This window comes from Amblyomma mixtum, chromosome 1, assembly GCF_055824585.1.
Source record: "Amblyomma mixtum isolate Tamu chromosome 1, ASM5582458v1, whole genome shotgun sequence".
Classification (NCBI taxonomy): Eukaryota; Metazoa; Arthropoda; class Arachnida; order Ixodida; family Ixodidae; genus Amblyomma; species Amblyomma mixtum.
In genome coordinates, this window is record NC_143012.1 from 310,935,772 (window position 1) to 310,950,743 (window position 14,972).

A 14,972-nucleotide genomic window follows, 5' to 3' on the forward strand; every position below is an offset into this window, starting at 1 on the left:
CCCTCAACCACATCAACAGAAAAAGAAAGGGAGAGGGAAAGAAAAGAGAAATGCTGCGACCACAAGCCACGGCGTGTGCGCACCGGGCCGTTGACCTGGCATAGCAGAGTCGACATCATTGCCCCGCATAACCATAAGGAGCATTCCAGACAGGGAGCAATGGCAGCGAACTATACACGCAGATATAAGCCAAGAGAGTGGAGACGATGGAGCAGGGCTCCACAGACTGCCGAGAAAGGGATGGCCTGCGGCAGCGTTGGTCTCTCTTCTTCTTTACTGATACTTGTCACTCGCGGAGCTGCCGGGAATACGGCTAGACGACACAGGTGCTCAACCACGTAGCCGCGCGAACAGGAAAAAGCAGCGGCTCTGTACTACGCAGCTAGTTCAGAGGAGCGGCGGCCCAGGCGAGCAGCTAAGCGTTTGTGCTCCGACCGCCTATAGGGTGCGCCATGGGTCGCGCACACCTGCTGGCCCGAAGAATTACAAATCGGTCATCCCGTTCGGTGCGCGTAACCACGGCCAGCCAACGTCCGTACATACGCGACGTCGTCTCCATCGCAGTCGTCGGCGTCCGCATGACAAAACAGCGGCGAGAGCTGCCGTCTGCGACGCGCAAGCCAAACCTGCTGCGAACACGGCAGAGTGGCCGCGTAGGTGAAGCCACGCCGGCCACTTACGTGATCAGAAACGGAAATGAACAGAACACGCAGGGCGTCCGCGTCAGTGTTTTTGTGAACGTGTGTGTATGGGCCGGCGTTGAGTCTTGTCCCCTCCCCCTTCTGCTCCGCTAGAGACGCGGCTTCGCGGAATCCGCAGCCCAAGGTAACTGCCGAGAAAACGCGGCAACACACGGAGGTTGTACCTGCGCGGGCGCACAAGCATCGCATACGACGAGCAAACACCAAGAAAAAAAAAAAAGTAAAGGGAGGCGCTGCCTTTAACAGAAAAGCGCGCGTAGCCTACAGCGAGAGCAGTTTTATTGCCCGGTTGTGTTTTGGGCAGGATTCACGCCAACTCAGGGCGGCCATGAATCATCGACACGATAATAGAAGCAGAGGGCTGGGCTTGCAGCGTTGTGGGATTGCGAGTTGGCGTCTCGTTCTGGGTGGGGGAGAGGGAAAGAGAGAGGGAGGAAGAGGGGCTGCGGTGTTCCCTGAATTATTTACATTCGCGGGCCCGTACACCCGAGCACAGCCTGTGCATAGTCCCCGCTGGCGCCGCTGAAATTTCCCCGAGATAACGCGCCCATTAAATAGCTGCTACGTGCACATACACCCCGATAAGCACTGCCCTCACGCTAGCATGCATATAATACACTGCATACCGCATGAGAGGCTCTAACGTCGCGTTTTATTTCGGCGCGTGCAAAAAGGCTGCGAGGACCACGTATATACATCAACGATTCGCGTGTATACACTCAGGCCCGTCCTAGAGACGTGGACGTGCCAAGTGCTCTTTTTTTTTTTCTTTTCTCTCCGCATTTTTGTCCAGCACTCTTGTTCAGAATCGTGAGAAAACGCAATAAGTTCTCCGCGCGCAGCATGTGCGAGTTTACCAAAGTTACGCCTTTTTCTTTTTTTTATGCGCCGAGGCGATCGGCGCGGCCGTGTATAGACAGAGTGTGCCCTGTGTGGATCGAGCCTCTCGTTGCTTTACGGTTACATGTCACGAGAAGTCGCTTTGGGGTTTCCAGCGCGTACGAATGCGAACGTAGCACGTGTTGCAGTTCTGGAGCTGTTGTTAAAAGGCTTTTCAACTATGTATAGTCTCGGGTCGTTTTACGGTGGCACAAGGGTCATTTAAACGGACCGATCTATTTCGATTTGAGACAGGGATAACGTACGAAATCTAAGACACAGTGAGGACAGCGCTCGGGTGAAAGTCCTCATAGTTCGAGGGTTTTCGGCACGTTGTTGGAAAGGTGAAGGGCCGGGTTCTTGCACTCTCTAAACAGAAAAGAGAGCAAGTTCTCCTGTAGAGCTCTTCCTTTTAGAAAAGGGAGTGGCGCTAGAGGACAGTTTACCTCCTTTTGACTCCCTAATATGTGTATTCGTGTTTGGAGTGGTATGTTGTTGGAAAGGCGAAGGTCCGGCTAGCAAATTGTCTTGAGCTGTGAGCACGCAGTTATCGCTTGTTGCAATCTGAGAGAGAGAGGAGAAGTGAAGGAGAGAGAAGAAGGAGAAAGAGCGAACGTCGGAAGTGATGATCCGCTATGCACCCTGACCAATCCTCCGCCGTGGGTATGCGCCATGAAACTGAGGTCATCATCATCATCGTCATGAGTATGACAATGTATGATGCTCGTGGGTGCAAGCGTGACACTGTGCGTGCGTGGAAATGACGGCAATGCGTCCGCATACTCACTCAGTTCCAGCAAGGTTCACTGAGAAGACGGGAGGTTAAGCAAATAAAAAAATAAAGAAAAAGCTTGTACATACACAAAATATTGGAGTTCTTTCATTTTTTTTTTTAAGATCATAGCCATAGCTACGAAATGGGATCTCTAAAAACGAAAAGGTACGTACAAACCATGGCACAGAACTGAATAATCAAATAGCTGCTCTTTGAAAAAATTTCCTGATATTATAGAAAAAAATTGAATGCACCGTTTCTATGCGGGTTTTTAGCAAGAAGGGAATCAAAATATTTTCTTGCTTAGTTTCATACACACAAATATATCAGATGTTTTTTTTAATTTTTATTTTCCCTTCTTAGTTTGATTCAGACCTATCTCTGATTCTAGGCCTGCGCATTGTCTTAAATATTGTATAGTTACATGCGACTTATTGTAATCGTATTGACTAATTTGACGTTAGTTTCGTGTAATTTTCTGTTTTATATTCACATGTGTTATGTGAATATGTGCTTTATGAACGTTTTATGCACTGCGTGCACTATGTCATGATGTATCTGGAATTTTGTTTTTTTAATGCTTTAAAGATTACCCACTGCTCTTAGTGAAAGCAGAAGAGCGATAAAGGGGCTAACACTTTGCCAGGCAACTTTGTTTGCTTTTTTGTGTCGTTCTAGGCAACGAAGTGTTGTGTAAAATAAACCCTTTGACTCTTATATTTAGAACACGCTATTTACTTCAAAACACACAGTATTGCTATATTTCTGAAGTCCTTGCGGTGCTTGGAACTTACCTCGCCACTGTCCACACGAAATCGCTGCAGCCCCTCACGATCGGTGCTCGCTGACCTGCATTTTTTCACGAACATATGAGAGGGTATGGGTAGGTGGAATCGAAGTTTACTAAACTCAAAGCTTAGAAAACTTTTAAACTCTCCGCTGTTCTATAATTCCAGTAGCGCCGGGGAAATCTCCATGCATTTGCATTCCTGCCATACTGCAACCTCTTCCTCTTTCCACTTTTATATCTGTTTAAGTAAATTTTCATTCACTTCCTCTTTCCGCTTTTATTTCTGTTTAAGTAAATTTTCATTCACCGTCTTCACATTTCATAATTTCCCGCCATAATGATGGACTGAGAACCGAACAAATGACCTCGATCTATGTCAGAAGCACTCATCATACACGGCCCAATTCTGTAGTCCGCCAAAATGTACGTCAGATGTCATATTGGGCTGTTGAGCCCGGTAGTACAGGCGGGAACGCAGAAACAGGCAGGTTTCGTTTATGATGTTTTGATATTGAAATGGTTGGCCTTCGCTCCAAACGTGCGAAGTCCTCTCTCCGTAGCTGACATCAACCGAGCCGTTGTACGCAGTGCGGTAACCAGAATGTTGTTATGTTTTTCGTTCTCAGTCAACAGCTACCATTCTTTTCTATTCGCGGTGGTAAGTGCCACGAACTGCTACTAACCACTAGAAACTCTGTATAGCAAATGAAAGTGGATAATCCGAGTGTGCTTCCTTAGGTGCTGTGTATTGGTAAGCCGGGAAAGTTTTTCGACAAAAAAAGATTTCAGTGTAGAGGTTCTAGGGTTCGTAGGCTACTATCTAGAATGTCCTTGAGCGTTCAGCGAGGCATTTGCGCTTTGCCTCAGCGCTGAGTATTTATACCGAAAACCACGGGCGTCACGTTTCATTTCCTCACGACTCTGCAATTTGACGAGATTTATAGACCTTTTTCAGTTTTAGCCTCGCTCCCAGCGCGCCGAACACCGCCATGTTGCTTTCCTCCTCTCTGGCTGGTTCGGAAAGGCGGTGTCCGTGCGTCCCGTGCGTTCTCTGCGGTTCTCCGTGTTTACTGTATGCGGTTGCCTAGCTGTATTAGCTCGATTTGGGTGTATGTGCGATTAAAGCTGCAGCGAGGTCTTCGGGAAACCACTGCGCAGTCGTCTGCTGTTCAAACAACTACATTAAGCGAAGGCGGCTTGAAGCGGAGCAGTGTGAAGAACACAGAGAGCCACGGCGGCAGTGCGGTTGCGGGCTTTTTCAGCTACACATACCTTACACGCGAGCACCTACTGCTGATGTCACTAAGATATGTGTTGTCTGTGACCCTTGCAAAATCAAAACATAAGTAATAACTTGGGTAAATGATGCAGCAGCACGGCGGGTTACGTGAAACATTTCTGTTATAACTGCCGATACTGGCGACTGATTACATAAAGACAACGGCACTGTAAACATAGCTATTTGACAGTACTTGAAAGCCATGATGCATTGCGCAAATGCCACAGCTGTTTGCTTGCAGTAAATATCCGATAAACCAGCAGGACTTAAAAAACTGAAGGCCGCAGCTTTGGCGTGTCCACCTTGCATAGTGACACCTCATGCTTCGACCAAATTCTTTCTTCAACTGACGCCATAATGCAAAGTCCCGATTGTTTAAAAAAAATGTGTCTATTAGGGACGTGCAATCAGCAGACACGCAGTGCCCACCCGACCACACGGACGCGCTTTCTCGCTCTTTCGGCATTAATCAGCGGCCGCACCCGAGACTGACCAAGCAGATATGCTCCTCAATAACTGTCACAGCAGGTGCACCAGTTTCAAGTGTATAAATTACATCGCGTTCAAAGGCCACGACTCTCTACTACTTCTTTTTCTGAGTTTAGCGAAATGTCAGACGACGCGAAGCTCCAAATCCAGTTTCCTCTGTTCCTGCGACACTTTGCTTCGACGCACGCCGCCGACGGATGCACTGGTGCTCCGAAGAGCGCTGCCACACACTCGCATGTCCACGCTAAGAGTGGACCACCCTACATGTGCACATTTCACCAGTTATTTTACCGTTAGTACGAAGTAATCAAGGAATTTATGCAAAGCCAAAAGCCGGAACAGAATTCTGTGCGCTTATGCGCTCCAGCGCTGCCTTCTCCATGTAGCACTACAGAAAGTACCGTTTTTTAGGACAGTGCGGAGGGAAAATGTAGTGAAAGACGCGGTCGAGCGCAGTTTCAATCAGTTCGTGTCACCGGCGCAACGCAGATCAGACCGCTTGAGCGCTTGACACCAACACTGCTGTTAGCTCGGAAGGGAGCGGTTTTTATTTTATAATTATAACTACAACATAGAAGCGCTCAGCAAGCTCCGTGCTCGCATTAATAAATGTCTCCATTATAGATACCAGAAAGCCGTTAAAGAAATTGCGCACACTTGCGTAGAAGCGCACCTCCAATGCCGATTTTCGGCACAACTTGCAGGGAAACATCCGCGTCGCCGCTCGCCGAAACACGGGCCATTTTGTTCACAGTTGCACAGTGCATACAGTGCAACACTTTACAGGCCAAAATCATGCAAAAATCAACACTCGGATAAGGCTGAACAGCGCGGCGAGTACTCGCTGCCTGTATCGCAGCGGCGGCCGCCCAAGCCAACATGGCGGAGAAATCGGCCAGACGCAAGACGGCGCTGCTGTCGAAAGATGGCCGCGTGCATCTGAAAAAGGTCTATATCTGAAGCAATTTGGATGCGATAACAGGAATAAAAGTGCTCCATATGACAGCCTGTTTTTGCGAGGAGAAAGAGAAAACCTAAAAAAATCTTCGACATATAGGTCACCCTTTGGTCTAGCTGTCCTGCTGGGTTGTTTTTGCGGGAAAGCGAGCTACCGGCGCTCAGGAAAGCGAGCTTGTATGGTTTCGTCGACATGCTGCCGATAGCCTTCACATGTCCAGACGTGTGTGGAAATCACACTCCGCCGTTTGAACTACAATTGCTCTTCTTGGGGCTTTCCTCGTGTGCCACGTATATAGGAGTGCAGCACTCCGCCCGTGAGAGCTATAGCCCCAGCATGAGGTCCGCGTGCTGAACACGTTGTCACTCATGGCGCCGTCTTTACCAAAAGTAACCGGGCAGAGGTGGTTCCTTTCTTAGCCGCGTAGCGAAGCACATATGGAATCTGTGTAAAGTGAGGTGGGCCCTTGTCCTCACATTTTCACACATTTCGGTATTTAGGGGCGCCGTAAAGGCTCCGTTATACGGTTGAGAAGCAAAAACCTGTTGCTCGGTTACCTTTGATAAAGGGGCTACGTTTCTGAGAACGTCAGCTCCCATGGCCGTATATGCTATGTTCCACCTGAACAACCTTTTCTTTGGTTAGGAGGAAAAAGCTAGAGTTTTCTTTGACGACACTGCATACTAACTAGGCTGACAACGAGCTAAGGGCTACGCCGAAAACGGACATCCACGGAGAAAGTCATTCGTACAGACTTCGCCGTGTCAGAAGTCACGCTTGGTTGGTAATGCATGACCGCATCAGAGACACTCTCGAACTCGCACGCACCGCCTCTCATGTTCTTCTATGGGCTTACGTGCGAAATTAATTAGACTGACGCAGCGCGTTCCCTTCACTCTTGTCTGAACCTGTACAATGTCCAACCCTGGCACAACGGTCCCGTGCTGGATGTGTGCCTCGTACAAGCGGAACGCGACGAGCTCTGTTCGCGCGTACAGTGCCCCGTACCGGCATGCGCCCTTTGATTCCTCTACTGGCTATGCTTACAGGAAGGCTCCGTTCACGGGGCCCGATTAAGGGCAATGAACTTGAAGGGCGCCCCTGCCGTTCCCGGAGGCCGCTCGAGGACCGTGGTCCGTGCTGGGCGCAGCAGGAATTGCTTCCGCACAGAGCGCATGTCATCCCCTACTCGGTGCGGCGCGCGGTTTTAACAAAGCCGTCCATCTCGGCGCGGCTCCTGTCACGTCGTTTTTCTCCGCCATTACGGACGTCCCGCGGCATGATTGATTCGGGCCGAGCGGACCGCTCTATCATTCCGGCCGCCTCTGTTGCACCGCCGTGCGGCACCAGAAGCGGAAGGTGGTGGCTCCCGCCACTCGCGGGCAGCATGAATGCGCGCGCATGCGTGCATGTGGACGCCGCGGCCAGCCACAGCTGCCGAGTCCTGCATGGTGACGCGCCCCATGTGTTGAAAAATGGCAGGGTTTTAACGTAGTTAAACCGAGGAGACGTGCCAATGCATGTGGTCAGCCTGATTGGCTCATTTGCTTTGCTGTGTCGTCGGCATGTCTGGAGACGATATTAGACTCATGTTAATCACTGAGCGAGGTAAAGCTGATCTGATATGTCCGCGCCGCAGATGGAAGTCAATGAAGACGATGATGTGCAATGCACAGCGCGAGACGGTGTTGCATTTTAACACGAGGCTTGATCGGCTGCCTCGATGGCGTATTTAGTGCTCTCGCGCACTGGCCTGCGAAGCTGAGTTGTTCTGATTTTTATTTATTTGTTTCTACTGGTACAAACCCAAACATCGCAAGTTCTTGCTCGGGGTTTACCGATCGGAATAGTACTTTGGTACTAATAAACACGCGAGGTGGGTTGAACAGTTAATCGGGTACCACCTCACCACCACCGAATTCGCATTTGTATATACTGAATAGTCGAAGAGAACATTCGAAACCTACGACCAAGCGAAGCCCTATTAATCGGTTTTCCATGCATGCAATTTTTGGGCAACTTTTAATATTTTAATGCTTTAGAAGCTTTCTTATCAAGAGCTCAATGCAAAATCTAAGCCCCATTTATCTTTAGATGCATCCTACACCGTCGCCGGTGGTATAGAAATAACAATCATGAAATGAAGACGAATCTGAGAACGGATCGACATCTATTGCGGTGCTCCGGCTGCATCATTACTGCCGCCGTAACTCTGCATTCGTTACGTTTTCGTATGGTTAAATATTTTAACGCTTTTTTGAAGAGCGCAAGGTAGATTATGAATGTGCCTAATCTAACATACAGCCTAACCCTCCGCCTAGAGGTATATGAGAACAGAAAATAGGAAATGGCTGGGAATCGCAGATTTGATCGGCGTCCATTGCGGTAACCGAATGCGTGGTCACTGACATTAAATTCGTTTTTGCGAATTCCGGGCGTTTCTGTTTGCCTATTAAGGTCATTAAAGCACGATGCTTCCTTTCTCCTTTGTTGCGTTGGAACGGGATTGTGTCCGACTCAGCTGCAGGAAAGAACAAACCTTGGTAAACTACACATGATTACGTTGTTCTTGAATCGGGCTGTAGCTTTTCACTGTGACGTCATTTGGGGCATCTGTGACGGTGCACAAGGGTGTTTACGTTCACAATTGTTTTTCTGTTTACTGCAACGTCAGCTGCGCGTCCTGTGTTAAGCGTAAGTAATGTCTCGTAGTCTTTCAGGTAATATTTCCGTGGGAAAATCCACCAAATGCACACCTCATCATCGTCTGGAAACGCGTTGTAGAGGTGCAGAACCTATAGTGGTATCAATCCACGTACATTTGGCTGGTACGACGAGAGAATAACATCAACTGCGGCCGCATACGGAGTCAACGCGCGTGTGAGACGTGTTTGCAATTCGCCGTTAGCGACATCGCGTGCACTGCATTTTGCAAACGGTGTCTCAGGCCAGGCATTAAAGGCATTGCCCTCGTGCCTTCTGGTCGCCGTAGTGTAGAAGACATAAAGACGACTTTCCACTTATGCGGGATTCGCCTATGTGACCGTGCTTCATAAAGGTAGCAGAAATTGATATATGTAAATAAAACTGCAGAGCTGAGCCACAACTAAACTGTATTGAAATTTTAGAGGATATTCTTGGTAAACAATACCACGTGTAGACTTGTGACCTCGGACACTATGTCGTGATGTTTCTTTTTTCTGGTCCTGTCAATAATGTCGTCGGGCGAGGCCTACGTCATTTCCGCGACCAATGACCGAGGACCGATAAAAAGGAAAGCGAAACGTTACAAAATATGGTTGCTAGTGTCTTTACCAAAACCTCTTTTTATTTTCCAGTGGTAATGCATCACTGAAGAAAAGTTTTACACGTTTTTGGGCAAGTTGGTAACATTCTTGATTCATATTGCAGCTTCTTCTTCGCTGCAATATGAATCAAGAAAAGTTTTGTTGTTGATACACCGGGCAAACGAATGGTTCTTAGATGCGTGAATGTGGCATCCGAATCATTAAATATGGAGCCTAAATCAAACGCAGTGGCAAGGTAGAAGCTGGACGACTTAAATGAAAATGGATGCACTGAATTAAGAAAAAAAAATAAATGAAAGAGCTGCAGTTATAAACGTTCGCCTTAAGGAATGATTGTTCGCCTTAAGGAATGACGAGTCAGGCGTCTCGAAGGCTGCTTCGCCGCTTTTCCTCTTTCTCAAGACGTGTCAGCCCTGACCGTGACACGGTCTAGCTTCGTCAAGCTCTGGCCGGCAGCCAACAATTTCGTCCGGGTGTCGCGGGTGACGCGCCCATTGTTTCCGGCTCGCTAACTCTTATTTATGCGGCAACGGGCTTTGTAACCAACGGTTGTTTATGGACTCGGTGTCGTGCCCTGTCCCAAGAGTGTAAACAACCTCCACGGTTCTGAGCATGATTTAAGCCCGCCGCCTAGCGCGTGCCATCTGTGACGTCACTCTTCGGGCACGCACACGCCGACTGTGAGGCTATTGTGCAATGCCCGCAAACAGGTGCAATTTGCGAAGTAAGGAAAGCGAAGCGGGAAGTGAAAGGAACTCAGGGCAAATGAAGTCTCTTTCCTAAGACAACAGAGAGTGCCTTTTATTTTTTTGCTTTTGATAAGCCTCTGCAGTTTTTCACATATGTCCACCACCTCGGAGTGCATAGCTATTGTAATTAAATTGAGCTCTCGAGAAAACATGTTTATACGACAACGAAGGAATAAAATGATTTTACCAAGAGATCGAGCGAACTTTAGTGAGAGGAAATGCTGAGAGATTGACCGGCGGAAACCTGGCCCTATATAGTGCTACTCACTAAAAGAAAGGGAAGAAAGGTAAAATGCTGATGGAAGGGGACTATGCCATAATACAATGAGTTGCACGGAGTGTCCTGGACGACGCACATGTCCACGCACACACCGCGTTGCACACGTCGAGCAGAATCAAAGGCGCAATGCAAGCCAGCACGCGTACATCAAGCACGTCGGAGAAACATGTCACATGCCACATTCGCGGTCACTTTACTGAAAAAATAAAAATAAAAACGGATGGTGTGATCATACGATGTGATGCAACAAATCTCCGTTTGAAGTATTGCTTTTACATTTTGCTTTGACTTTGGTCGCATTCACGTTACGTTTTCGAAAGTTCGAATGTCGTCGTGGCTTCTGTAGAGGCTTTTATTTGCTGGGTGCTTCTGGTTGGTGGACGTTTCTATCTGGTGGAGGGGATGGGTGGTCCTGTAGAAGGCGGATGCGGATGGCTGGAGTCCTCGGACATACACACAGCGGCTTTTTCGCCAAAAAAGGACCTACACTGCTAAAAAATAAAAGTGTAACATTGTGTAACATTTTGGCGTCTCACATTTCTTTTTCTGTGTCTCCCATAACTGTGAAAGGGAAAGATAATTTAACTAGTCAGACGCTAGAGGCTTTAACAACAATATTCCGGCCTCCTTCTCTGTTGAGTTTACCAAAAGTATGGCTCGCTGAAAGACTAGCAAGTAAGGGGGAAATGGGAAGCAGTGTTTGACGGCGTGATGGCAGTGCACACAAAGATGATGCAAATGGTGGAAGAGATTACTGTAATGCTCAAGCTTCTGACCTAACTTCGATGTCCTTGCTCCTCGCAGGTGGATCCCGGCGGGAAGGCAGAGTCCGAAGGCCGTATTCGGGTGGGCGACCTGGTGCTGTGCGTGAACGAGGTCCCCTGCTCTCGTGCCGACCAGGCGAGACAGCTGGTGGACAGCGCCTTCAACACTCTCACGCTACTGGTCTGGAGAAGGTGGGTCAGCTAACCCTCGCGTACGAATGCGCGCTGCCTTACACCAGGGGACAACATTCCCTGAATCCGAATGCCTCGACTCGGCCTTTTCTAAGCCGCATTCTTACTTTAGATAATGGTCCGACTGAGGTGGTACAGCCAGCAACCAAGACCAGGGCGTGCTATAAAAATAAATTTTTAGCATTCCTCCAGCACATGTCTGCTGTACGATGCACACCGGAACTGCCCTGCAAGTTGGTGTCCGGTGGCTGCGCGAAAAATTTTGCCGTGTTCACTCGAACTAAATTTTTTTTTCCCTTCACACCTTTTCCATGCTACAGCAGCCAATAGTTACGAGCAGCTTCTCTGCTCAGACAACTGCATCGGGCGTTGGACGAATCGCCGCTCCTACGCAAGAGGAACTGAGCACTTAGCGTCCCGTGCAAGCTCTTTCGCTGACGGGTTTGCCACTGAGTGAGCGGGCTGCCAGCCTCTGGCCACGGCTCTTGCGCTATAGTTACGTTGTAGCCTTTGTGTTCGCTGAACGTATCGCTCGCTCGGGCGAGTAAGCGCCTTAAGCACCGTACACTTTTCTCCGCTCCCTCTTTGTTCGAGGAAGATAGCCACCGGTGTAGAGCATCGTCTCAATTGTGGCTTGGCACCCTCGTCCGACTGCCCGGTCTTTAGCTCCTCGGCTGTCGCTCAGACCGTTTGGCGCCTCGCCAGCCAAACTATTTTTCACGGGGGGGAACTTCGTCTGCGTAGCTATGCTTCCGCCAGGAGCATTTCTTCAACGAGTAAAAAACTTTACCCGCAAGCGTTTGGTAGTGATGAATGAAACCTCTATTTCACGTCGCCGCTTGTTAAGGAAAATTCATCGCTTTAAGACTCGAAGCTGAAGGACTGCTATTGCTTTCTGCACTCGTTCCTTACATGACCTTTTTCACGCACTGTTTGTGTTGACCTCTCTCTGTGTTAGAGCAGGTTCCGGCAGAGGCGCAGGCGTATATTCTGGATCAGCGGCACCTGAACGCCAGCGCCCATACGCCCGCAAAAGGCCACGTTTCCGACCGTTTTGAAATAAACCGTTAAAGAGCACGTGGCTCTTGAGAGCCCTGTGTACGTGAGGCGGACGCAGGGTCGGAGTCTACTTCATTCGCGCCTCAATGAAATCGCCAAGTTGACTAACTGTCTTCTGCAAAGCTCTGTATACCGAACCCGGATGCTCTTGAGTACCCCTCCACTTGGCAGAGTACATCTTCGCGGACCGCACACAATAAAGTTCGTCTGCGCAGATGCTCTCGTTAAGGTTTGTGATGCCATGTTTTCGCATCGTGCAGACCGTGGACCGCATACGCGGACGCCGCTGGGAATGACATGGTCGTCCATACGGCGTGTAGAGGAGTGTTGCGCGTTGAGTACCTCTTGCCTCGCGCTGCTTGACCGACTTTCCCACGTGTTTCATGCTGTGTGCCACTCTGCGTGTGTGTCTTCCAGACGATCGGCACCTTGTTGAAAGGGCGTCAGCGTTTAGCGGCGCTGACTTATGGCGAGATGGTATAATGAGTGCGCAAGAATTATGCGGGCTGGAAACGTTTGCAGTGCCGGCCGCAAGCTGAGCCGGAATTCGACGGGATGATATATGTAGCAAGTTTACTTGGGAAATGTTCTCTTATCATCGTGTGGGATGAACAAACGTACGAGTAAAACGATGTTATCGCTTTTGTTGCACGCGTGCTCTATTATTCAAGCCTGCTTTGACGAACAACCACTTCTTACTCTGTTGCTATGGTCGACAACATTGCGCACTGTTACTGGAGTTCGAATTACGGTGTGCATCATTTCGTATGTTTAAAAATAGGCAGAAGTATGCTCCTACGTTTAAACTTTTATGCGGTTCGACGACCATAACTGTGCATTCACAATTAAATTTCTTTCTTATGAAGCGCCTTTCAACTTGTAGTCACTGTGGTCGAAAAAATAGACGTTCACTTTATTGTTTTCCTGTATTTAATAATGTTGCCAAAAGCGGCGATGTCCCTGCTATGTGAACTCCGTATTATATATGTAAATAAAAACAAGCTTGCTTGCAGGCACACGTCATTTTCTCGTTTCGGCAAAAAGGATCACTTTCGGCGTCATTTTAATCCATTTTGCTTAGATAATTCATTCCGATAGAGCTATAAATTAGGCACCTAAAGCTAATAGATTGAGACAACTCAGTGAATGGGTTTCCAAGCTCGACTTGCGACGCAGGTTGCATTGATAAAAATTTGTCTCCCACGGGTCATTAGCAGAAAAAGAGAAAGGGGGAGAAAGAGTTGAGGGGGAGAGGAGGAGCGTAATTTTTAATCGTCTATATCTTCGTTCTTATTCATGCTAGCTCAAAAATTCTTGTGCTGGGGTGACGAGTGATGGAATGCCTATCTCTCGTCTGCTTTACGTAATCTCAATTAATTTATTGCATAGCCCCTTTAAGACTCCTCGATCGAGCACAGCCTGTCGAGTTGCCAGGGACCCTGTTGAACAAAGGATTGGTTACAACGCTCCTGAAGGAGAGTGTTCCATCAGGAAAGAGATTCGCAAGCGATATGGACATTTCTTGTGTCACAAGCGTTTCAGCATAGTCATGCGGGAAAATGCAGTCGTTCCTCTTTAATACGGGTACTTTGGTACCCGAGTGAAGCTGTCCCTAAAGCGAGTCGTCCGTAATAACGAATCGAGAAAGAAAACAAGGAGAAAATACTTATTCACGAAAAAAAAAAAAATATCTGCTTCAGTGCATAGTGGGGGGCAGTGAAGCAGAAATTTGACGAAATCATGGGAGTTCCTGACATATTATCCGGTGTATGTACGTATCGTCTCTGAAATGATGCGGTGCGATTTGAAACGCCTGCTGGTCTTTGAGACATGGCATATATCGTCACATATCTTCTACTAAGACTGTTCACACACCACGAACTGCTAGTACAAATATATCCTAAGTCGGCCGATGGGTGCCGAATGCGGCTTTAGACGTTTCGCAAGCTGCAGTGCGAATTTATTGATCAACATTTATGCAGTATGGCAAAAGATACGGTGACACGACCGGGCACCTTAGCACTGCAAAGCATAAAATCACATCAATAAGTATACCATTCCGGCATCTGCACTTGTGTGGGCTGGTGTCTAGCGCTCAAAATACAGAAAAAAATAATATTTATCTCGTTAGACTAAGGAAGTCGCGATTCTGTTATAATCGTTGCCCATAGTAACGCGGCATAAATACATGAGCTCCAATAGGTTCTGTGCATTTTCGCCCCGTAGCACTACATGTCTATTGTCCGGACAGCGAGTTTTCATATTAACGAGGCGAAAATGCACTGAGAAAGTTTGGTCCCCAGAAAAGTTGTCCTTGTTCCTATGATTTCATATTAACTGAGGTGGTATTAATGGGGTACGACTATCGAACCGTCACCACTGTGTGGTCGCTTCGTCACTTATGCGAGTTGGTATCGCAGGTTCGCTTCGAGTGCACACAGCGCTTTAGAAAAAGCGTGGCGCAACGGCGCCAATGACTTGAAATAAGGACAGGTTTGTTGGGTAAATGGAAGCCCTTGTGCCTTTTAAATCAGTAGCTTGATTCCTATAAAGAAACAACACCACTTGTCAATACCGGATTGCCCGAAAGTATATATACCGCGTATTACGCACCCGCCGCGGTGGCTCAGTGGTAAGGCGCTCGTCTACCGAGCCGGAGTACCCGGGTTCGAGCCCGACCGCGGCGGCCGCGTTTCGATGGAGGCGAAACGCAAGAGGCGCCCGTGTGCTGTGCGATGTCAGTGCACGT

At 48.4% G+C, this 14,972-nt stretch overlaps 1 protein-coding gene across 1 annotated transcript in view; it reads left to right on the plus strand.

Moving 5' to 3' along the window:
* Positions 1-14,972, plus strand: part of Shrm (shroom) — a 444,260-nt gene that overhangs the window by 66,023 nt on the left and 363,265 nt on the right. The window contains exon 2 of the mRNA XM_089566904.1: positions 11,013-11,164. Within this exon, the coding sequence (XP_089423030.1) occupies positions 11,013-11,164 (152 nt within the window). The remainder of the gene's footprint in view (positions 1-11,012; positions 11,165-14,972) is intronic.